This window comes from Equus asinus, chromosome 8 (genome assembly GCF_041296235.1).
Source record: "Equus asinus isolate D_3611 breed Donkey chromosome 8, EquAss-T2T_v2, whole genome shotgun sequence".
Taxonomy (NCBI): domain Eukaryota; kingdom Metazoa; phylum Chordata; class Mammalia; order Perissodactyla; family Equidae; genus Equus; species Equus asinus.
Genome location: NC_091797.1, coordinates 2627551 through 2653919, shown reverse-complemented (window position 1 = coordinate 2653919; position 26369 = coordinate 2627551). Strand labels below are relative to the sequence as shown.

The 26369-nt window shown below is 38.8% G+C and overlaps 1 protein-coding gene across 6 annotated transcripts in view; it reads left to right on the top strand.

Moving 5' to 3' along the window:
- Positions 1-26369, top strand: part of COL19A1 (collagen type XIX alpha 1 chain) — a 305503-nt gene that overhangs the window by 21242 nt on the left and 257892 nt on the right. For all 6 annotated transcript variants that reach the window (XM_070514618.1, XM_070514620.1, XM_070514621.1 and 3 more), the window contains 2 exons: positions 776-875; positions 25700-25823. In XM_070514618.1, coding sequence (XP_070370719.1) covers positions 776-875; positions 25700-25823 — 224 coding nt within the window. The remainder of the gene's footprint in view (positions 1-775; positions 876-25699; positions 25824-26369) is intronic.

The following is a 26369-nucleotide window of genomic DNA, read 5'->3' as shown; positions in this document are numbered from 1 at the left end:
ATGTTGTAATTTGATGATAACATCAATATAAACAATTAGAAACAAAGAAGATGGGTGATGTAGAAAACATGCTGAGAGCAGAGTTCTGTATCGTTTAAGCCAAGACCAACAATGACTCAACCTCTTGGAGAAAAAAGTTATTTAAAATTGTAAAAGTCATGTCCATTGTCCATAAATTTTTAAAAAAGAAAATTTATGAGAAAGAAGATCTCACTACCCAAATATAGTCATGATTCCTATTTTGGTGTAACCTTCCTATCTTTCCTTCCCTTTCTTCCTTTCATCCTCCGTTCTCTCTCTCACTTCCCCACCCCCAGCCCCCAACCCCACACATGCACACATAATCATAATACATGTATTGCATTTGAAATCCAAGCATTTCCCCATATCAACATATATTCTTCTAAAGCACGGTTTGTTTTTAAAGGCTGCTTGGATTTCAATTGAATGGCTGTAATATTTTTTATTTAACTAATTTTCTATCTTTAGCTATCAGAGCTGCTACAATGAACTACTCTGATTGTTTGCTTAGGATAATTCCTGGGTCAAAGCAAATTAATATTGGAGTCTTTTGAAACATATTTCATCCTCCTATATCCTAAAAGGAGAAAAATGAAATCAAGGAATTTTGCTGGTCCCAAAGAACAGCATTTTATTTGAAATAAATCTGTCTATAGATAAAGACAACAAAAAATCCTAGTGAAAAATCACTATCTCGGTGAGTTTACCAAATTTATTAAAACTGCTGGATTGAATCGTTTGTCATGTTTCACAGGCTTTGATGTGGGAGAGAGCTTTTCTCTGAGGCGTGTGTTTTGTGAAGGGGATCACACTTGTTTCAAATTGGGAAATTCACTTCTTATTAGAGATACCATGTAAGTAAAATAATCATTTCTCTTTATATTTTAATAATACTATATCAGCATTATTAGTAAAATAGCGAATTAGTAGAATAGTAATGTAGAAACTATTTTCTAAGGGGATTCCAAATAATTTGTTTAAAAACTAAAAAATCTCCTCAGTAGTTTATACTCACTTGAATGTTGTGGTAAATGGGCTGTTTGTGTATTTGTTGTATGTAATCTTTGCAACCTGATCTCGTTCTATGGTGTGAATACTATTTACACATACAGATAGAGGCATAATCTTTAGAGAATAGTAATTAAGTACATTTTTGAAGAAATAGTGTTTATGTTTAAAGTAAGCATAACTCAAATTAGATTTTAGATGGGAACTTGAAGACACAAGACACAATGTAGCCTTAGAGACAAAAGATTGATTTTCATTGTATTTATTTCTACCTGCTTCGTGCCTGTGGATATGCTTTCTGATAAACTAAAGTGAAAGAACTTAGCCCTTAGGAATTCATTAGAGAGTAAATAGTAAATAAAAACTGTTTTTCAGGGGGGTTTTTTGGCCCTGATACGCATTTCATTTCAAAACAGATTTACCAAAGGTTTCCTTTATTATTTTTACTGTCTTTTTTCTACTGATAAACCTGAGATTAAAAAAAAAGAATCACTTGCCATTTAAATACTGACAGTTGGTCAGCAACCCTGTCGGCAATCGTAATGCCCCACGTGGCTGTATGTGATTAGGGATGGTAAAGAGTGATCAGAAAGCCTGAGTCATCGGGAAGGCAAGTACAGTACATACGGTCTTGCTGTTTAGTCTTTGAGCCCAAGGTGAACATTCCAGTGTATGAATAACTGCAATGCAAAAAGCATCGGAATGCTGTTTGGTTTAATACGCAGCACAGATGTTTTCATGTGAGAACATATATGAATGTTTTCACTTCCTGATGGGTAGCCTGATATTCGAGTTACCAGCCGGGGGTTGTTGCGAATCTCAGCATTTGAGTTCTCAAAGGGAAACAGCCTTAATCGTCTCATTACCTATCCTCAGCTGCTCTGTGTGAATAGGTTCCTAACTCACTTTTTCCTTGAGAAAAGTTTCTTTAAATCTTCTATTTTGTGATAGTTTAGGCACTTTTAGTTTAACCATATGATTCCTCAAAAGTAAACTGCTCACTCTCACTCAGCGAGAAGTGAGCGTGTTAGGAAGAGAGTGGATACTGGGGATGGAGTGGGAGCTTGTCTGGTGGAGCTGTGCAGACCTGTCCTGTCTCAGGGCTGTTAGTGCTTCACATACAGACATTGAACACTCAGGGCACAGTGGGTCCATTTTGGGTGTTCATATGCAGTAAGGAAGAGTCAATATGTATCGCATAGATAGTTCATGTATTTATTGGTGTAGATGTTTCTTAACTACTAGTAGATAACTTCAATTAATGAATTTAAGAAAGGCAATAAGTTCTGTTCCAAAAATTGCAATGCATTGTCTCTCCTGCCCTCTTCCTGATGATTTAAACCTGTGTAATTCTGACCAGGTGGCTAAAGGATTGGGGTAAAATCGTTCTAAATTCGTTGAGCCTGTATGTAAGAAGACTTAGCTAATATTAAGTAGCTACATTGGAAAACTTGCTGCCACGTTTAGGCAATGCTGTTCTCCTTTGCATATGTGTGATAATAAATATTAGGTATGACTTGAAATTTATTTTCTGACCTTTGGCTCTAAGTCGCTCTGCAATCCCTGGGCAATCAGTGTAAGTGATTTCTTCAGCTCTGTGTGGCAGAACCCTGGTACCTCCACTACAGGAAACTGGAGGGTATCTGGATAAGCTGACTAGCGAGTGTCAAGTCGGTTGGCTCGTCTCCACTCACATTTCACTCATGGAGCCACGTACGCTAGGAAACCTTGCATGGTGCCATTTTGATTTTTCAATGAGACTGGAGGAAAGTTGCAGCTATTTATATATTTGTAAATAAGCTGGCTTGCAGAATCAGCATGGGAAAAGGCAGATACTATTTTATATGGAAAATGGGATTCTTTCTGTGCCTGAGCTTGTTTTTATTGTTCTGGCATTTTCCAGACGAGATTTATGAGGGAGAAATCTAATAAGAGTGTTGGTCAGATATCTACTGGGCATACTTAGTGCCTTGAGCCTGGCTTGATGTGGGGATCCCAAAGGCTGCTCTTGCAAGGGCCCTCCGAATCCACATTGTTGTATACTTAAACATGGAATGGGCTCAGGGAACATCCGAGGAGCTTTATATGTTTGGTTGTATTTCATACCCATTTTTCAGTATTCTTTGGGATAGCAAATGTTAAGTATTTGGGGACTTTAAACAATTCTGGGTGGCATGCTACCTAGTTTTCTAGAATTATCTTTTTAGGGGAAATTCCCTTGGCTTCTTGTATCTACAAGTATCTCTGGTTATGTGAAAGAAATAATTCATTATTTCTATACATATTGAGGGCTATATCCCAGATGATCACACTCTGATGATCTTTAAATTGTGTTTTGGCAAGGATCAGGGCAAACAGTGATGTTTTGAGAGAAATATACACAAACTGTACATATTATGGAGCATCTTATTTTCTTGGTATAACATAGTCCTTATCTTTCATTAGTTGCTTCTACAGAAACATGTTTTAGTAGTTGAATATTTTCGAAGAGCTGATGAATGTTGAATTTCTACTCACTCTTGATTCTGAAGGAGCAATTCACCCTTATTTTGACTGGCCAGTGGGGAAATCAATCAATTTTCAATGTACCAGGGAAGTGGATTTCCTGACTTATTTTTGGATTCAAGGATGGTGAAAAGCCTTATCTCTCAGGTTGTGTGATTGACAGCTGCTGGCTCTCCAGATGCAGAAGGATTGGGAGGCCATATTGGGTTCAGGAGAGTAGAGTGCTGTGACCATGAGGAGAAAGAGGGAGGGAGGGCTCACGTGTGTTTCAAGTCTGTAGCCTCTTTGATTTAGGATGATTCCCGTGAGCTGGTGGCTTTTGCAACTGGAACAGTTCCTAAGAATGGGGGAAATTAGGCTAGTGTGAAAAACCAATCTACACAGATTAACTTTAATAAGATTTTATGAACTTGGATATTGTAGCTAGACACAGTGGCGTAATTGACAGATATGGTCCCCTTAGCTTTTGTTACAAGTAAATAAATCTCCAGTCAAGAGGAGTCCTCTTGGCCTGTCTCTTTCATTAAATTGGCGGTTGCTTTCTGCAAGCAAAGGCTATTTGGTTTCACAGCTTTACAGGGAAAAAAGGAGCTGTTAGAAGATACTTTCATTTGCATTTTATGTTTTTATAGACATAAGAATCCTCAGCAACTAGGAACCTCCAAATTATCTATTTGGAAGATGTGCAGTATGTTTTAGGAGTTTTTCAAGTGCTCTTGACCTTGGCAGTTCCCCTGGAAATCGTCCTAAATACGGCAAAGCTATTATGTGTATTGCAGCCTGATCTGCACCTTGTCTTTGCTGCTGTTGAATGACTCTCCCCTGGGCATGCCTTTCTACAGGGATCTTCACGCGGCTTCCAGGTCTTTACTGTTACAAATAACGCTGTGCTGTAAAGGACAGTTGTTTTTCTCTATGTTTAGGATTATTTCCATAAGATTGATTTTCCAAAGTAGAATTACCAGTTCATTTTAAAAGATCTTGCTGTAGACTCCTAATTATGTCCCATCATTGTTTCATCCATCTATTCTTCATATTACCCAATGACTTCAGTAACATTAGAAATTATCATTTTAAAATTTGGTTTTGTTTTTGGTGAGGAAGCATGGCCCTCAGCTAACATCTGTGCCAATCTTCTTCTATTTTGTATGTGGGATGCCACCACAGCATGGCTGGATGGGTGGTGTAAATCCACACTGGGGGTGTGAACCTGCTAACCCCAGGCCACCAAAGTGGAGCACACTGAACTTAATCACCATGCTACCTGGTTGGCTGCTGGTTTTGTTTTCACTAAAACTTGTAGCAATTACAAATAAAAGTTGTAGCTTACTATATAAGTGTTTTAGAGGTTCCCCAAATATTTCTGTTCTGCTAAGGGTGAATAAAAGTTAGCTTTCAATAAGTCACTGAAATGAATGCAATCTAGTCTTTATTCAACAAGCATTTATTGAGCTTACTCTGGACTGGGTACTGTATTAGGCTCTGGGTTTACACTGGTGAAAAAATATGAGTCTAGTCTTACCTTCCTGGAGCCTGCTGGAGAGATACACAGAGCAAGGAAAAGCCATGCCTCTTTCTCTCTTGCCTTGACCCACTGGGCTGTATTGCTTTCCATCATTCAAGCACACGCCATGGGACTCAACTCCTAGCCTTCTCCCGTAAAGGCTAGACTTCCCTAAGCACCACACATAAGGCTGATGGTCAATATTTTCATTCCTTCCTTCATAAGGGCCAGTTTTCTAACCCATGGTTTATTTTTACTGCTCTTCTTTGGGACCTCTCCAAGTTCTCAAAATTGGTTAAATTCTGAGGCTCAAAATTATGTTCAGAACTCTGATACTGAAGCTCCTAATTGCTGAACATTTTGGGAGGATTACTTGACAATTCCATTAAACTATAGAGAATGACTATTTATGCATCCCTTGGGTTTTCATTTGGGGCATTTTATCATTTTGTAGATGGGAATTTCCTATATAAGGAAATGTGACTTGGTTAAAAAGTTGTCCAGCTGTTTATATGAGATTGACCGATGGTTACACATCATTCCTAGTTTGGCGTACCAAAATTTGAGGGGAGTCATTAAGTCATAAATTCTTAAGATGAAAAGAAAAGCCTGATAGGTTCACAATGACTGAATTCTTTAAATCATACAATTTAGCCAAATTGTATATATTTGATGGAAGAGAATTTTAAGAGTATCATTGTACAGATTTTAAGAATGAAGGGAAATATTTACTTCTCCATCACAAGAACCTATCTTACTTTTTTCTAGAAAATTCAGGAATGTCAATATATTCCAATAACAAATTGGAATATGAAATATTATCAGTTCAGTATTTCCATTCCCCAGTTTTGGAAACATTTAATTTTATCATCACTAAATTTAAGTAAGTTGTGATTTTCCTCCTTCAGATTTCATATAATTCAATATTGTTTGGGAAAAAGTAAACACTATCAGTAATTGATCATATGTATACAGGTTCTACAACATTCATATCAATTTTATTTTGGAAAGCTCATTTAACATATCTACTATTTTTATAAATTTTTGTGTGCAATATATTATTGTTGACTATAAGTACAATGTTATACAGCAGATCTCTGGAGTTGATTTTCTATTTTATTGTGACTAATTACATGTAAATTATCTTATGTTAAAATGTCCTTGTGCCATTTATCTTGAGAGTAGTGAGTACCAGTTAAATGTACTACTTAGGAGGAGTCATAATAATGCAAATGTCATCACAAAGTAGTAAAATTAAGGTGTCCTACTTTGGTAATTACTTGGGCCCATTTGAGAGGCATTGACTAATCTGCTTCTACTGTTGGATTATATGTTAGATTTTTTCCTTCTTTGCTCAACTTTTTATCCAACGAATCAAGTCTTCTAAGCAGCCGCAGAGCGTTAGCCTGGGTGGAGGTTGTATGTGTGTACCTGTGGAGTGCGCACTGAGGGTTCAGAGCACACAAAAGAAAGAAAGCGTGGCAGCACATACTTCAGTCATCTTTAACCAAATAAGGCCTATAAAAATGCTGTGAGGATTAATTAGTTATTAACCTTTAGTGGTTGTAAATGTATTACTTTTATAATGGTTGTAAACCTAAGTTTAAACATGACCTTGAATTTATGAATTAGCCAGAGAATGGACTGTAGTAAGGCATGATGTTTTATTGTGCTAGTACCTAAGAATAACTTTATAGCAACTCTGCAGATTTTTTTTGTAGATTGTTATGACTCCATACTTTGTAAGATACCTTTGGATAGTCTAATCCTCATTCTCAGATATCAGGTAGTAAGATACAACTGGGATTTCAATAATAAACTTTAAAATGTGTGTCAATCAAGGAGGAATCATTGTGTCAGCTAATAAGTCATTAATTTATCATTTCCATTCTTTCAAATTACCTACAAAGGCTAATCAGAAAATAAGCACAGTAGCCAAAAGCCTCTTATGTTATTTTATGTGACTCTCACGAGCTTGGTACTCCTTGTCCATTGCCTCATATTAGTCAGCACTTATGCTTCCTGAAACACATTGGTCCCAGATTAGGTGAAATTTTTATAATTTTAAACTGAAAAAATGATGTATTCAAATAATTGTTTTTAATAATTCATCTCACCCTGGCTATATCTATGCAATTTGAAAGCAATCACAGGTTTGGTGAAAATTTTAATTAACATGGACATGCGTGATAGTGCTGTGTGGAATTAACATCTGGTTGGTTGAATATGAGATTGAGTTGGCCAGATGTTTTGTACCCGAGTTATTCCTCATGTATGGGCCTTCTCAACTTCTGTTCTCTACCTCAGACTTTCTCTGCTCCAGCTGTCCTCTCTGGAGGCACCCTCCTCTTTTCCAAAGTCAACCTCTTCACTTGTGCTCCTAATCTCCTCTTCCAGCCCCCTCTAAGACCCAGATCCACCGTGATCCCCTTGGCTCTTCTGTTTTCAGTGCCGCTCTCCACAGTATCTTGGCCTCTTGGTCTACAAATATGTGCTTAATCCTCCCCTGTTCTGGAAGCATTTTCCCCTTGACAGTCCCTCTCACTCCAAACTTCTCAAAGGGATAATGTTACTGACCACTCTTACTTACTCACATATCCCTTAACCCACTCATATCTGACTAGGACTGCTTAAACACTATAGAAATTTCTCTTTCAAAGTTACTGGTGACCTCTGACCTGTCTCCAATGCCGACGACCCAAGTCTTGCCCTGAACTGCCTTTGCGTCCCCATTTCTCTCTGTCATATTCTGTCCACCATTCTGCCATTTGGAGTCTGCATATCCTAGAAAGCTTAGTACACATCCTACCTTCTAAACACAGCCCTTTCTGATGTCCTTAGGCAAATTTCCTTCTTTTTTTGTGATCCAATATACACATTTTAAATACTTTCTATATAATGCTGACCTCATTCTGGCTCAGATAATCTAACTGTTCCAAGGCCTCGTTGGTATGTGGGGTTTAAATGATGTCACATTAACATTGGTGCCTAAATTGTTACGATTCCTACTCTCTACCTGCACAACTGTAGAACCCCAGCTCCCTCTTAAAGGCTACTCTTGTTATTTCTGGGAAGAACCAAGAGCGTTACACATGTGCTCATGTTCAGGAGCAAGTATGTTCTTTTGTTCTAACCTCCTTGTCAACACATGTCACTCCTGCCTTTACTGTGAGTCCCTTCCATGAAAATGCTGCTCGATTGGGACCCAGTCAGTCTCAACTCGTGGCTGCTTATCCTCAGCCCTCAGGTGCCAGAGTTGCCCTGTGGCTTATGGCTGAGTGTGTGTGTTGAGGGCAGGGTTGGGGGGGGGGTGCACTTTGAAGGGTGGTGACATGGGTTCAATGATCCTCCCTCTAACTGTCCCCTGGACCCCAAGGCAGTACTGCTTGGGTACAGAGCCTCACAGTGTATCTAATGAATACAATTCAATCAACTCTTGGCATCCTTTCTTCTGTGGGGCTCAGAAGCTTGTGGATATGGATACTAGGCAACCCTTTTTATTATCTTCATGTTGCCTATCTCTTCTAATTCACCCGTGATAAGAATATTAAATTCCCTTTGCTTCCAAGAGCTATATAGAAAAAAATATTTTATGATCTGTTGTCGCTATTATTTCTAAGTTCAGCTTTGATGCCAGTGAAAGAAGACATTCTAACAAAGTGTTTCATTCAATTCTCATATAATACTGAATACTCACTATATGCCAGGCACTGAGGATTTAAGGAGAAATTAAGATGCCGTCCCTGCTGTCAAGCTATTTCTGTCTGGGAAGACAGATATATCAGCAATTAGTTATTATGGACGGTGGTAGCAATCTTTAGATATTATGCATGACAGACTCTGGAAGAAGACATGAAGCCATTGTGAAGGAAGGAGGAAAAGCTTCATAGCAGATGTGCAAAGCAGAGCCTTGAAGGATAAGTATGGATTTGCCAGGCAAGCCAGAGGGCCAGTGTGTGGTAGTCAGAGGGAGTATCATGGTGGTTTTAAAGATCGAGAGAATCTGGAGAATGGTGAGAAATCCCGTGTGGCTAGTGAACACAGGCAGGGAGAGTATCTGGGGAATGGAGGATGCTGAGCTGCTTTTCTGAAAGGCCTTGTGTACTAAGGGGCTTGAACTCTATTCAGATAAGAAAAGTAAAGTAAAAGGTGAAAGATTTCACAGTCTGAAGAGAAACCAGAGTATATCAATTATACCTCAACAAAGGTGTTTAAGAAACGTGAAGGTGTGGGAGCAACAGCATTACACGCTAGAAGAAACACCTGAGTACGTGCCCCTGGGAAATCACAGCTTTCCGTAGCTCTGGGACTCCCGGACTGATCCCGAGCAGAAGCCAAGCATCCAGACTCAGGAAGGACGCTTCAGAATTCAGAGGACCTCTTGGGAGTGGGGTTGGGTTTGACTCAGGATTTGTTTTATCTATTTTGGGTGGGGGACACCTGAAAAACCTGCCTTCAAAGTCTTTCTGAAGAGCAGCTTCTCTCATTATCCTTGATATTTGTTATCTGAATGTCATCTAGAAGGAGGGTTGTTTTCCTCCTCATTTCCTTCCCTTTCCTGTAAGTGGGAAGTCATTTACAATGTCACAATGAGCAAGTGCTAGCCATGACAGGCCTAAGATTGTTAGAGAGTCATCCAAGCTTTGTTTCCCATTAACAACCCGTCTGTCTGAATCCCCTCTGCAAACACAAAAAGGCTAAGATTTCAGAGTCTCTGTGGCTGTGGAACTCAAACCTCATCACCCAGCCCGGGTGGAAGGCATTTCAGACAAACGCTCCAGGCCCTGCTGGCCAGATTGCTCGTAATGTGACAGGTGATGGTGGGTGTCAGCTGGGAGAGAAATGACTTATGATAAACTCCAAGCGTCTCTCGCTGCGCTCCCAGGAAATGTAACTTGTATCGTATTTCTCTTCCTGGAAGATATTCAGCCAGTCAAAGGCCCCAGAGATACTTGTAAATACGGAAGTTCTTCATAAACTCTGCCTCACGCTTATTTAGAATGGAAGAATTAATTTGGAAGCCAGTTCTGGATATTTAAAAATAGATCTTTTTCCATTTAGCCGTTTCATTTTAAAAGCAAAAAAATAAATAAAGGTTGGTCTTGCTAAATATGATCTGGAAAACTCACTTCAGCTCTACCAAAATAGCACTTTTGAGAAAGAGCTTTGCGTCAAGGCTTGTGCTGTGAGCTGGTTGAAGAAGTTCCTCTGGAACCATTGTATTAGGATCTAAACTTTTTGAAGAGTTTGCAGTCTAAGTGTGTGTTGCACTTGATTTTTGGAACACCGTTTACAAAATGAAATCTCTCTAGAATGATTATGTCCTCTTTCTTTTTGGTTTATGAGCAGTGAATTGTGAAATTGTGAATGTTTGTTAACCTGTTTTTTCTTCTTTACATTTTGCTCCTTACCTCACATACCTTGTTATTTACTTGGTAAAAGACAAAAAGAACTGATGGTCTTGGTCTTTCTTCCTAATCCCCTGTTAGTCTGAACTTTGGTTTGGTCCTTTATTTCTTCCGTACAAGACAGAGATGTTACTTGCCACATTACAAAGTATGGTTCTTTTAGGAATACTGAACGAATAAATCCAGTTGAACTTGCTGTTCAATGAAATTACCAATTACTAAATACGCTAAGAAGTAAAGAAACCTATGAGCTTCCTTATGGTTTTTATTTTTCTTGACAACAAACCACCAGGGCCTAACGTGGAGAGTGAATGAGATCTGCTTCCTGATTCCATGTCCCTGTAAAAAAGCTTTATCAGGAAATGCTTCATGTACTTTAAAAGAGTGAATTATTTTTGCAGCTTTGTGATTTTTCCCTGGCTTTGCTCCTCTTGCAGTGCTCTCTATCTGGAAGGGAGCGTGAAAGAGGAGAGCGTGTCCTCTTAAGGCGGTTCTTATTGGTTCCGCATCAACTGGACAGCCGGGAATGCCCGTTATTTGTTCAGTTGACATCCTTCTGTCCCTGGAGGACCAGATCCTTCACCTTCATTCAGTTAGCTTTGTGTATAGCTATGTTAGGCATTGATTTCACACCTCAGGATAAGTGCAATGGAAGCTTTCCCTGATCCCTGTGCCAGGAAAAAATTAATGTAGGACCAGTGCTAAAAGTTCTCTTCTTTCCATAATCATTTGAAATAGTCACATTTATGATCATTATTTTCACGCTTTAAGGAATTACTTGTCTTTTCAGTTGGTTACCATTCTCTTTATGTGCTTCCTAAGGCATTAGAATCCCAATGCATCATTTATTACCAGTGGGATAAACATAGAGGCACTTTTTTTCCGAACACTCCATACTTTTCTTCACATTACATGCTTATTAGTACGTCTACTGTTCTCATAATTTCCACTACTTCCTGAAAATTGCAGTGTTTTTAAAGAGATGCTTGGTGAAAAATCTTAATTTTTCTGAGAAGTGATCTGTAAGGAATATAGAGAAAATGTTCCTAATTGGTTATTACCTTCTGTAGCATGCATATCTTTCCTAAAACCCAACAGACAGCCTCCCTATTTTAAAGATATTACTGTGTGGTTTGTGATACTTCCTGTTTTGTGCTCAAAATATCGTTAGGGGAAGGAACTGTAATAATCTACCCCTCAGGGCTACTGGTCACCTAGGATGTGCAAATGTCATAAGGAATACTTTGCTCAGAGTCCAAAATATGATTTATTGTTGTTGTTAATATTATAGAATGATTGTAAAGATTTTATTTCTTACTTGAAATTAATATTTTGTGTTTATTTACATCCCCCCAACCCTGCCCACTACTTAGAAAAATAGAGGGTTTTTTCCTTCCTTATAGTCCCAAAACATTAGTTTTAACTCGCGTTAGTAAGGATGAGGGATATTTTATTCTTAACCCAGAGGATGCAAGCAACTTGATATACCGGAAAAAATTGACCTTGGAATTAGGAGTTCCGGGTTCAAGTCCCGTCCTGACCTCTGTCTGGCAGAGTTGTTGGGGGAGGGATCGTTGTTTAACTTCTGTGGCTTTAGTTTCTCATTTATGAAGTGAGATGGTTAATCTAAATTACTACTAGGATTTCTTTCAGCTTTAGGAGTGTAGAACTACAGGAAACTCGTCTGTGTGCTTTCTTATAACTGAAACACTTCCAAGGACTGGAAAACATCTGCTGGAGGACACTTTCCCTGAAATCCTCTTAGAGCAGCTGTTCTGTATTGCCATAGCCTGTAGAGATTTTAAACCTCCTTTTGAAAGTAAGAATACTGATTGTGTTTGTGCCTGGACTTGTTTTGTGTCTAACTTTTTGATTAAGGTCCTTCAGAATCACATAAGGCTTGGTTTCTCCTTCTGCTGTTTCCCTGTGGAATGCGATGTCACACAGTCTCATAAGGCCTTGACTTTAAGGCATTGTGCAAACTAACACAGACTTTATACTGAATACACCATGTGACACCTACTAGGACTGGGCCTAGGCATCATTATGGATTGTCCATGAGTGGAGCCACATTTTATGGGTTCCTACATGCCAGGTACTGGTCTAGATGCTTGATTTGGAGCAACAAGTCTGGCCCTTGTTGTCATGGAAATCACATTCTAGTGGTTGAGACAGGCAACACAGGTGTAAACCCATCCATTTATTTTAAAAGTTGGGTAGTTATAAGCCTATGAAGAAGATAAAACAAGGCAATGTGTTACATAGTAACTGAGGTAAGGACAACCATAGACTTTTCAGAGGAAGGGACATTAGAGCTGACACCTGAGTAGTGAGGAGAAGCATCTAAGACATCTGGGAATGGCCGTCCCAAGAGAGGAAACAGGAGGTACAAGGCCTAAGACCTCAACAAGCCTGGTGTATTCAAGGAGCTAAATTCAGGTCATTGTGACGGGAGCCACATAGAGACTGGAAGAGGGGATGGCGTTTCAGAGGAGGACAGGGTCAGAGGAAGAAGGCCTGTGAGCTGTGATCAGGCGTGTGCATTTTATTCTGGAACCATGGGCACTGTGGGAAGGTTATAAGTAAGGGTTGGTCTGATTTACTTTTTAAAAGCTCATTCTAGCTGCTGTATGCGACTAGACTTTAAGGGAAGGAAAGAGAGATCAATCAGGACACAATGACAGGAGTCCTGGTAGAGATGGAGGCAGCTTGGACCAGGGATAGTGGAGCTGAAGAGAAGTGGACATAGTCAGGATCTGTTTTGGTGGTTGGAGCAGTAAGACTTGCCAATGGGTTGGATGGGGTGGAGGATGATAAAGGAAAGGCAAGAATCGAGACTGTGTTTTAGGTATTTGGCTGGAGCACCTGGGTGAATGGCCATGTGTTTTATTGAGATGTGGAATCCTTGTAAAGGGACGTGTTTGGTAGGAAACAAAAAGTTCAATATCAGGGGCTGGCCCCGTGGCCGAGTGGTTAAGTTCACGCGCTCCGTTGCAGGCGGCCCAGTGTTTCGTTGGCTCGAATCCTGGGCGTGGACATGGCACTGCTCATCAAACCACGCTGAGGCAACGTCCCACATGCCACAACTAGAAGGACCCACAACAAAGAATGTACAACTATGTACTGGGGGGCTTTGGGTAGAAAAAGGAAAAAATAAAATCTTTAAAAAAAAATAAAGAGAAGATTAATTAAAAAAAAAAGTTCAATTTCAGTTATTTAATTAGAGATGACTTTAGTATCCAAGTGAAGATGCCCAAGAAGGGACTTAGGTATGGGAGTCCACAGCACAGGCGAGGGAAGTAGTCAAGGTTTATCTTGGTTGCATCTCCCCTTTGGCATCACCTCCTTCTTTTTGGAACTTTCCTCTCAAACTCCCATTGCCTTAAGGTGACACTTTTGCTGCCTAGGGCTCATGACAATGGCACCTCATCTTGGTCTGGCTAACTCAGGGGCACTTCCTGCTCTGGATTTGTTCCTCCCTCTCTATGCCTTCCTCATTCAAACTTCCTCGCTTTATAACAATCCCTGTAGAACCCTGTTCTATGCTTTCTAAGATGAGAATTAATTATTAGACAATTTGTTGGTAATGTGTGATTGGTTTCTAGGGACTATTTTAATGGTAACAGAGCTTGTGTTTTATAAACACAAGTATTTTCCAGAGAGGAACAAAGCTCTAATAGCAGAGTATTAGATGTTTTGGCTTGTCAGTGAAAGTGCTACATGGTTAGAGAGAATGTCGGTATCTCTGAGATCATACCACATATACAAAGACAGTGGGTGTTGAATCCTGTTTAATAACAATTATACATACACAGAGTGATTAACTGCTTCCTCCTTCCCCTGCTAAGGTCTTCCTTGTAACACAGATACTTTTTAAAGATCATAATTTTATTTGTATTTCCTAATGACTTTAAATTGATTCTGACCAGGAAAGGACTTTTCATCAATCAAGTGGGAAAGAAGTTCTACAGAATGTAGTTAATATGCTGTTTAGACAAATACAACCCATTCTTGAAGTCCTATACAGTGAATTCCCTCATAGTTAATAAGATATTAATTTTGATCCAACTCCACAAATACAGATACTAGTACTTTGTAATTAGATGTTCTGTTTGAAGAATATGGAGAAAATATTGAGAAAAGCGTATTTTCATTTGAAGTTTCTTTCATATTCTGTTAGTGCCTCAGTGACTTACTCATTATGAAGGCTATAGGTTGGGAATTATAAACTTTTGTAACTTATTTTTTTACCTCCCATAATAGCAAAAGTAATACTTGTTAGTTTAACTCTTCTTCATCTCTGTTTTGCAAAATGAATTTATAGGTCATTTTAAAGCTTAGGATTATTTTTTCCTAAACTGAAAATCATACTGTTTTTTTAAAAAGATGATCATGAATACAGTTTATGCTCATTGCAAAAGTTGAGAAAGTAGGTAAAATATAACGAAGAAAATAAAAATCTCTCTTAATTTTAACACCAAGAGGGAAACATTGTAATGTTAAGGCCTTTATGAAATCAATTTTGTTTTGGGGTCAAAGTCTTGCTGCTCCTGGTTCTCAGATCTGGACACTGCCTTCTGCCCTAGCTGGTCACTATCTGGAACTCCACTTTTGATCCTCTGCCACTTCCCCTACAGTTTAATGGATTTTCCTTCCACTATGTGGTTGAACAGAGGGCTGCTATACATAGAGAACATCAGAGAGCAGGTGAAACTACATTTTAGATTTTTTTCAACATTGAAATAAATTGCAAGTTCAAAGGAGTCTAAAATATGTGAATTATGAGGCTTCAGAGACACTCCAGACTATATCTGGAATTAGCCCTCTCAGGGGCTGGGGTAAAGAGAACCCCACAGGCAGTAAGTTTCCTTTGTCACCCTTGGATAATTTGGAACTACTTTAGTTGGTTCTCTATGACTTTTACTTAGTCACATTTTTAAAAAATTGATTTTAGATTGAACATTTCATTAATTTGGTATACCTCTCCTCCCACCTGTCCATGAATATTTAGGTGATTTCATTAATGTGAAGAAAAGTAGACAATGGAAAATAAAAGATTAATTACACTTAAATTTCACTAAACTCTGAGCTCTTCACATGTAGGTTAATGTTAATTTATGTGGATGAATTTTCCATTTACAGCACTGAACTAGATACAAGGTGTATAAAATGGAAGGAAGGTAGAAAATATCTCATTGAGAATTTCCAGCCCAATATATGTATGAATGAGTTCAGCAAGTAAGGATCAACAATATTTTTCTTAATGGGAGTATCACTGAATAAGCAATGGATAGAATTTCTTATAGGAAATTACGCTCCATTCAAAAATATTCAAGCATGGAATCTTAGACATAGCAAGCTGTCATTATATCTCTCTGGTAACAGACCAGTAATCCAATATGGCCTCTTCCATAATAGAAACTTTGGCAAGACCCAGAGAAATTATTCTGCATCACATTAGGTCTTTGTGCTTGTGTGGTATAAACAAAAAACATGATATGTACAAGTAGATGTATTTTGTAGTATGTTACTTTTTAAAACACAGAATTTTTTTTTTTTGAAAATTATAATCTTGGCAAGCAAAATCATTTTTGACCTTGAAAGCAGAATACAAATCTCTGAAAGGGAAATATAGTAATTATAAGGATTTTCATCCATTATAAACCTAGGCTAAGAAAAAATAAATTTTTCTTTAAACATAATTTATTTCAATGTATTATTTTAGGATTATATTCTTTATATATTAACATTATTATTTATTTTTTTAAAGATTTTATTTTTTTCCTTTTTCTTCCCAAAGCCCCCTAGTACATAGTTGTATATTCTTTGTTGTGGGTCCTTCTGGTTGTGGTATGTGGGACGCTGCCTCAGCATGGTTTGATGAGCAGTGCCATGTCTGCGCCCAGAATTCGAACCAACAAAACACTGGGCCGCCTGCAGCAGAGTGCGCGAACTTAACCACTCGACCGCAGGGCCAGCCCCTATTAACATTATTGATATTAATAGTATTTTGTTTAATTATTTTTGTCACAGAAGAAACCTTTCATGAGATATAAAATATTCTCAATTTTTGCATTAGATTTTAAATTATTGAAAAATAATTATATTTAGTTTTATTTATGAAGTATTAAAGACTCGTCAAAATTAAGTATGTCTTCATCTATTTCATTTGCCAGATCACTCATTCTTTTAATGTATAGGTACAATGTGCCCTGTTGACTGAATTTTGGCTTTGTGGGTGATACAAAGATGAATTAAATGCTGTCCTTGCCTTTAAAGAGCTTGTAATCTCATGAAGAGATGTGACAGTTGCCTATATGACTTTAATCCTAAGTAGAAAGTGAGGAGAAAGGTGTTTGTGTTATTTTTTTTTTTTTTTTTTTTTGCTTTGGAGCAAACCTTTGAAAGACTTAGTGGTTTACAACAATTGATTATTTCTCATGATTTTGTGAGTCAAAAATATGAACAGGATTCATCTACATGGGTCTACTTCATGAGCCATTCACTCAGGGCACTCCTTGGGCTGCTTGAAGCTTGCAGCTCAGCTGAACTCGAAGGTCCAAGCAGATATTACTGATTATGTCAGCAAGAGTAACCAAGTAAGGTGCTCAGAAAATGTACCCATCCATAAAAGCAATGAGAACACAGGTAAAAGTGGTCAAAATAAATATTTTCAGAACTCTGGAAATTAACTGAGGGCTTACAACAATCTAATAAGTGTTTGTTGAAGAAAAACACTAACTCTTGGTGTGAATAGCAAGCTTTGTGGCATTTTAATTTGTCCTGTTCACATCCCTCTCTCCTCAAGACAATGATAGATTTGAAAACTAACAGCTGCATAATCACCAGTGCAAACTAGCAGCCTACCAGCCATTGGAGGAGGAAGAATGGGTTTGCAGGTCAATAAAAGCCCCATTCCCAGACAACTGTCATCGTTTTACCTGACTGGTAGTTCCTTGGAAACCCTTACTCACAGGGCTTGTTTTTATTTGACCTGACCCAGAGCTCTGTCAGTAAGAACAGCCTTTTTCCCCTGGCATTTGTTGAAAATAATCAATAGCAATTGTTTAATAATGCAGCTGCCCAAGACAGCAGTTACAACTGGGGCAAATGAGAAGATGACCAAAAATTTTTTGAAAGAAAATATGGGGAAGGAGATGTCCATAGAGCGTTAGAGAGCTCCAACCTACTTGTGGGAATCCAGACATATATGTCTATACACAGGGCTTTGGAGAAACTCAGGAAACATCTGAAAAGGCCTTAACGCTTATAGCTCTGGCCAACTTTGAAGCTCTGAGCAAGCATAAAGTGAAGGCTAAGGAGAGTTGTAAACTGCCTGCCTGAGCATTGAAGACATTCTCCAACATGCACAAATAGTCCTCAGCAGAGGCAGGATGCTTGTAGGTCAAAGCCACTTAACAGTTCAATCATTAGCTGACCACTAAACTAACTGAGCAGAGACTCCAGTGGTCACACATGACAACGAATGCACACTTTACAAAATTAGTTCAGGAAAGTGACTACGCAAGCAAATAGCAGCAACAACAATGACAACAAAAATAACAAAGAGCAACAACAGCAAACCTCTGATGGGTTGGGAATGAAATGATTCCCAGAGTTGCCACATTATATTATTTAAAATATTTATTTCTCAATTAAAAAATTACAATATATGCAAAGAAACAAAGTATGATCCACACACAGAGAAAAAAGCAGTTAATAGAAACTGTTCCTGAGGAAACTTAGATATTGAAATTACTTGTCAAAAACTTTAAATTGGCTATTTAAAATATGTTCAAATAACTAAAGGAAACCATCTAATGAACTAAAGGAGTGTATAAAAATGATATCTCACCAAATAGAGAACACCAATAAATAGGTGGGAATTATTAAGAAGAAGCAAACCAAAATCTTGGAGTGGAAAACTGTGATCATTGAAGTGAAAAATTTGTAAGAGGGCTCAAGAGCAGATTTGAGGTGGCAAAAGAAAGAATCAGAAAACTCGATAAGTCAATTAAGATGGTCTAATACGAGGAACAGGAAAAAAAAAAAGGAATGAAGAAAAATGAACACAGCCTCAGAGACCTGTGTGATACTGCCAAGCATTCCAACATAAGCATGATAGAAGTCTCAGAAGGAGAGGAGGAAAGGAAAGGGACAGGAAAACTATTTGAAGAAATAATTGCTGAAAACTTCCTGAGTTTGATGAAAGCCATTAATCTGTACATTTAAGAAGCTCAACAAACTTCACCAAGTAGGATAAACTCAAAGAGATCCAGTGATCTAGTTACTGCCAAAACCAGAGAGGATCTTGATAGTGTCAAGAGAGAAGTGGTTCATCATTGCATAAGGAGTTCTCAATAAGATTAAGCTGACTTCTCATCAGAAACCATGGAGGCCAGAAGGCAGTGGGGTGACATAGTCAAAGTTCTAAAGGAAAAAGGATGACAATCAAGGAGTCTCCCTCCAGCAAAACTATCCTTTAAAAATAAAACTGAAGCTAGGACATTTCTAGATAAAGACTGAGAGAATTCATCACTTGCAAATCTGCCTTACAAGAAATACTAAAGAAATCCCTTCACGCTGAATGAAAGGAAACTAGAAAGTGATTCAAATCCACACAAAGAAATAAAGAGCACTGATAAAGTTAATGACATAGATAAATATAAAAGACGGAATAAATGTGTTTTGTTTGTAACTTTTTCATTCTTTTATCAGATTTAAAATACAGTTGTATAAAGAAACAAATAAATAGAGCAGTAATAATAAATCTATGTTGATGGATGTATAAAGCCTACAGATAACAGTTTGTATGACAATAATAGCATAAAGGGAGGAAGAGGAAACTGTTATATAGGAGCAATATTTTTATATACTATTGAAATTAAATTGGTATCAATCAGAACTAGATTGTTGTAAATTTAAGATGTTCAATCTGCAGGGCAACCACCAGGAAAATAACTCAAAAAATATAGTAAAAGAAACAAGGGAATTAAAATAGCACACTAGACAATATCTATTTAACACAAAAGAAGGCAGTGATGGAGGAATAGAGAAACTAAAAAGGACATAAGATATGTAGAAAACAAATAAGAAAATTTTTATTGTTCCATCAAGTTGATTCTGACTCCTAGAAACCCTGTGTACAGCAGAGTGGAACCCTGACTGGTCCTTTTGCACCATCCTCTCACCTTCTGGCACCATATCAGACATGCTCCACTACCATTTATAGAGTTTTCATGGCCAATTTTTTGGGAAGTGAGTGGCTGGGTCCTTCTTCCCAGTCTGTCTTAGCCTAGGAGCTCCTCTGAAACCTGCCCACCATGGGTGACCCTGCTGGTATTTGAATTACTGGGGGCATAGGAAATAATAGGAAAATAGCAAACATAAATCCTACCTCAGCTGTAATTATATTAAATTTAAATATTAAACGCTTAAATAAAAAGACAAAGACTTACTGAATGGATTTTAAAAAAAGAAAATGTGGTTCAACTAGGTGCTCTCAAAAAGAGATACACATTAGATTTAAAGTGGAAAGTACAAAGGATTCATTAAAAGTAAGAGGAGAAAGATATATCATGAAAACAGAAATTAAGAGAGACCTTGAGTGGCTACACAATTGTCTTAGTCAGCTTGGGCGGCCACAACAAGATACCATAGACTGGGTGGCTTAAGCAACAGAAATTTATTTCTCACAGTTCTGGGGGATAGAAGTCTGAGAGCAGGGTACCAGCATGGTCTGGTTCTGCTAAGGGGCCCTTTTTACTGACTTACAGATATCCACCTTCTTTCTGTGTCCTCACATGGCAAAGAGAGAGAGAGGGAGAGAAAGAAAGGGAGAGGGTCTCTTCTTATAAGGGCACTAATCCCATCATGAGGACCCTTCTCTCAGGACCTCAGTAAACCTAATTACTTCCCAAAGGTCCCATCTTCAAATGCTGTCACATTGGGGACTAGGGGTTCAACATAGGAATTTTGAGGAGACAAAATTCAGTCCATAGCACTAGTACCAGACAAAATATGCTTTAAGGAACAGCTGTTAGAAGAGACAAGGAAGGGCATTTTGATAATGAGTGTCGATCCATCATGACAATATAACAATTATAAACACATATGCACCCAACAATAAAGCCCCCAAATTCGTGAAGCAAAAACTGACACAATTGAAGGAAGACATAGACAATTCAACGATAATTGTTGGAGACTTCAGTACCCCATTTTCAAAACTGATAGAACACTAGATAGAAGATCGATACGGAAATAGAAGACTTGAACAAATCTATAAACCAATGAGACGTAACAGGCTGTAGAACATTCTACCCAACAGCAGCAGAATACACATTCTTCTCAGGTGCACATGGAACATTCTCCAGAATAGGCCATGAGTTAGCCCATAGTCTCACTAAGTTTAAAAGGACTGAAACCAGCCTGCTGTTCTGGGATTTTATAAGCAGTCCCATTTCTACCCCTAGGTTTTCAATTAACAACCTGGAGTTCTAATTTTGGCCGTGCACTATATTTCCCTACTCTCTTCCAATTTATATCACTTCCTTATATTTTCTGTCGATGTTTTCCTTCTCCCAACCGATTTTTAGAAACAATTAGGGCAGAAACCTTTCTTTTTCCATCTTTGTAAGCCTCAGAGTGCTTTACACATGATGGGTGTTTAGCAAACCTTTGCGTAGATCCAAGATGGCCAACTAGCGATTGCAGTTTTTATTTGGTTTGCACAGTGAATTGTTTTTAGAAACACAGTGGTCTGGATAGTGTTTATGAAAAATCTGAATTAATTGCCAAAATTAAAACTCTAAACTTTTCAGATAAAAAAATCTGGGTATTTGGCTTCTCTTGAAAAATGGGATGATCTGGCAACACTGGACCCACGTTCGCATATGGTAACAGTTGGCTGGAGCTGGATAGCAGCTGCCCCTGTGGAGTGGCTGGGCTCTCAGTTTCCCTCAGTCCACACATGTGTCCCCCCAATGAAGATGAGTGTTAGTTGCTGTTATTAACTTGCTTACTCTATTTGTTTTTCCTGTAGAAGTCTTAAGAGAGTGAAACTTTCTTATATGAACATTTCTATCCAAGATGGAAAAACCAAAGCTAGATTGAGAGGGCCTGTGTTGGTGGCTTTTTTAAAATTTTGATTGCTTATATCTGAATTCAATTCATTAATTGTTTCCTTTAATAATATTTATTGAGTACCTGTCTTGTGCAGGCACTCTTCTAGATGCCAGGAACAAGAAGGTGAATGGGATAGAAAAAGAAACTAAGGAAGCTACATTCTAGTGTCCCGGCTGGGCCCTATAGCCACGTAGTTGTGGCTCTTGGCTTATATCAATGAAGAAAGGATATCTTAAGTGTTAAAAACCTTCAGAAGGGGGCCGGCCCTGTGGCAGAATGGTTAAGTTCGCGCGCTTCACTTCGGCAGCCCAGAGTCTTGCTGGTTTGGATCCTGGGCACAGACATGACATCGCTCATCAGGCCGTGCTGAGGCAGCGTCCCACACAGCACAGCTAGAAGGACCTGCAACTAGAATACACAACTATGTACTGGGGGGCTTTGGGGAGAAGAAAAGAGAAAAAAAAGATTGGCAACAGATGTTAGCACAGGTGCCAGTCTTTAGGACAAAACCCTCTTCGGAAGGATTGAGGGGAATGAGGCCAGTGGAGCAGCCGATTGGAATGCTTTTAGAATGCAGGAGGGTTAAGGGTGGAGCGGATAGGGATGATGTAGCTGTTCAGAGTATTCATTTAAGAAGTTTGGTGGGTAGACGGGATGGTAATAGAACGGTATAGGTTGGAGGAAGTTTTGTCTGTTTGTTTTATAGTGGGGGGAAGACTTGCATATATTTGTAAACCAAGATAAAAGGGCCATTGCAGAGGGAGAGATTGAAGGTTTAAAAGGAGTATTGCACCCTCTAAAATGCAAAAATGACTGTAGAAGGGGAGTTGAAGCAACAGTACATCCTCAGCGACAGAAAGCAGTGGGAAGACTGATGATCCGCTCGACAGATGGGAAGAAGGGAGAACCGACCTGTTGCAGGACGGGGCGCACTGAGAGGTGTGGGCCGGTTCCCTCACTGCACCCTGAGAGACTCATCAGCAGGGGGAACCAGCTTCTGCAGAAGCTGTGGGCGGTGTGTGTGTAGTGAAAATGAGGCCCCCGGTTACCTCCTCTTTCCTCATCTAACCAGAGAAGAGGCAAGAGGTTTATTATTGAGAGAAATTGGGCCAGAGAGCCTGCAGACCAGGGGCAAGTGGAAGACAAAGACAGGAAGGAGGCCCGGTTCCAAAAACAGAGGGATAAAGTAAAAATCTAGACCAAACTGTGCGACCCCGGCACACCCACCCTGCTCTAGACAGCCTGCAGCCAGGTGAGTGCTCTTACCACGTGGGATATAGGATTCTTCTCTGGGAAAACTGAATGCTGCTCGGGAAGTAAGCTCCCCACATTAGCAGCTCAGGGACTCTCAGTGAAATCTGCCAGCTGACCTGCTATAGAGGAAGCTTGTTTGTCGACACACACTGTGCCAGTGTACATAAAGCTTGCAAGTGCTTCATTCTTAAATATGTACAGACTATAAATTAAACCAAAAATTAGAGTATAGCTTCCAAGATGGAAGAGAGACCCCAAACCTTCAAACGGGAAAAGCCAACCTGGATGAAATGAGACGTTCCAGGATTCAGGGAAAGACGTTTAAAAGCTCACCTAGAGGCAGCCCTGATGGCGTAGTGGTTAAAGTTAGGTGCACTCTGCTTCCGTCGCCCAGATTTGGCTCCTGGGCGTGGAACCACACTGCTTGTCTCTCAGTAGCCGTGCTGTGGCAGCAGCACGCATAGAAAAACCAGAACTTACCAACTATACACAATTATGTACTTGGGTTTTGCAAGGCAGTTGGGGGCTGCGGGGAAGAGAAGAAAAAAAAGGAGGAATATTGTCAACAGATGTTGGCTTAGGGAGAATCTTCCCCCGAAAAAAATAAAAAATAATAATAATAAAAAAATAAAAGCCCACCTAATAGATAACATCAGAGATTTATCCCGAATGCAGGATATTTTGAAAAAGATAACAAAAGAGAATCTTAGAAATTAAAAAAATGACAAAACTTCATGTTGAATAGAAGGATTGGAAAATAAATCAGGGAAATATCCCAGAAAGTAGAATAAATAAGGATATAGAAAAATATAAGAGAGAGGTTGAGAAAATCAGATCATTAATATAGGAGTTAAACAATTGTCTAAAAAGGGAATTCCTGAAAGAGGGGATAAGAGAAAATGACATGGGGAAAGTAAAAAACTTACAAAAAATTTTCTCAGTGATGCACAGCCCGTATTGAAAGATGTGCTCCGTTCTGCTTCTGTGGCCCCAGGGTTCACCGCTTGGCAAGGCATGCTGTGGCAGGCGTCCCACGTACAAAGTAGAGGAAGATGGGCATGGATGTTAGCTCAGGGCCAGGCTTCCTCAGCAAAAAGAGGAGGATTGGCAGCAGTTAGCTCAGGGCTAATCTTCCTAAAAAAATAAATTAAAAAAAAGATGGGCTCAATACAGTGAATGGAAGAAAACCCCCAGGAAATGGCATTGTCAAATTCCAGACCCCTTGGGATGCAAACACAATCCTAAAAGCATCAAGGTGGAGAGAGGATAAAAGAGGAGGAAGTTGGGAGCAAGGTGGAGACACAGTTATTACTGCATGTGAGGGGCACCTACGTGTGGGTTGGGATTTCCTTTGAAAAGGGAGTTTGATGCAGTTACTAGTTCAAAATTTCTATTTGGAAGTCGATGTTTTGGTGTCATCTCTTGCCACTACCTGTGCCCAACTTTCAGGTTCATAGGTGATCCCAAAGAGAAATGGCAGGCATCACAGCCTCGTTGTTGTTTTTAATGAACAACATTTCTTAAACCAGTACAGTAATGGTCATTGTAAAATTTGATTTAATACTGGTGACTTTCCAGAGGAAATTCCATTTTAGAAGGTTTCTTTTATTTTGAGGGATGGAAAACAAATGATTTGCTAATGACTTACTCTCTTAGGAGGGGATATGATAATATAGAGGCAATAAAGTTGGTTGTCTCTATTTTTAATATATTCTCAAAGAAGAAGATAAAACTAGGCTATATATACACACACATGCATACATATATATACATAAATACACGTGTGTGTGTTTAAGCAAGCAAAGACAGCACAGGTTTTTCATATTTTTTCCTGATTTCCATACCACATGTGACTTTGTCTCTACCAAAAGGTACAAGTCACATTTCAGAATTCTCCATGACAGTTGGTTGTCAGTTTCAGTCGACCTTAGTGTAATATTTGAAGTTAGTAGTTATCATCTCAGTGTGTTGTGTCTTATCTATATAAACAGCTTCTGGCTATGTGAATCCTTATGAGAATTCTTACCTACTACTCCTTATGATTTTTTTAAAAGAAAAGCAAGATTCCAGCCTTCCAGAGTTTTGACATACAATACAGATAAATTTAAAAGTCACCTTGGAGGAGTGTATTTCTCCTTGTTTTCCAAAGAAAGTCTAAATGTGAGCTATGTTCACTGTGAAATTTTTTCCCTGAGTTTCTTCATGGATCCAGTGACACAGTATTTTGAAACAAGATTGAGGCAGAAGGATAATTGGACTGTCTTTTGGCTTCTTTCTGCTGCCTAGAAAGAATTTGCTCATTTTATTTTCTGTAGGAATGAAGAGTAAGCTAAAACCTCTTTGTTGTACTTAGTGTCAGTTTTAAATTGGTACCATGAAATCAATGTTAGGAGCTCATTTTCAAGAGTTTAATATGATAAAACTTCTTCTTTGGAAAATATATATTTAGTTGTTAGCAGTTTTCTTTGAAATGCTCTGTACTTCTTTCTACCTACAAAGCCCAGGGGTTCTATTTCTCTCCTCTGTAAACCTCCACCGCTTGCCAGAGCACAGCAAAGAGACTCTGCTGGAGCTTCTTGTTGGGTGAGGAAATATCACAACATAGGCTGTAACCTACTCGCTTGCTTTTACACACCCCAAGCTTTACCAGAAAATTTTGAAAAGAGAAAGAACAAGGATAAAAATTCCATAGGTAATGTAGGCTTGGCTGCTTCCATATATCCATTAGGGAGATTACTGTAAAGTGCATGATGAATTTTAAATTCATTGAGAAAAATATGACGGAAATAGTGTGTTATGTAGAACCTCATGCCTGGGTTTTCCTCCTTTGCCATCTTCAGTTTTCCCACAGAAGTTCTCTGTTTTCCTCCCACAGTAAGATCTTTCCCAAAGGCCTTCCTGAGGAGTACGCCATAGCAGCCACGTTTCGTGTACGAAGAAGCACCAAGAAGGAACGGTGGTTTCTGTGGCAGATTCTAGACCAGGAGAATATGCCACAGGTGAGGAACCATGGAGTCGTGCTGACTGGTTTTCTCTTGTGTGATTAGGAAAAGTGAATCTTGGAACTGTGTGTACCAATTTGGCAGCAGATCTGGTATCGGAATATTCTGTCTTTTAGAGGAATCACTGACAGGGAAATGCAAGTATTCTCCTAGTTAGGATGGTCTTGCTGAGATCTATAATACGAGAACCTGGTGGGTGAGACAAGATTACATTTTTGGGGTTTTTTTACTTCTAGATTCATCTTTTGTTTAAAGACGTTCAAATTGCCCTTCCTTCACAACTGCTTAATTGACACTAAGTCCGCCTCACTAACTTATCTCCTATCATTTCTGATATTATGTTATTTTTAAAGCTGTTCATTGTTTCATCTGAAAATCCTTAGTGACTTAAGAGGTGAAATATAAATATTGAATCTATCAACAAAAATTTATTGAACACGTGCTTTATGATCATTAGTGACAAAGATAAGAGATTTAGAAAGCATGATTCCTCCTGTCAGGGAGCCTAAGGCGAAGGGGGTGTCATCCAGAACAACGTAATAG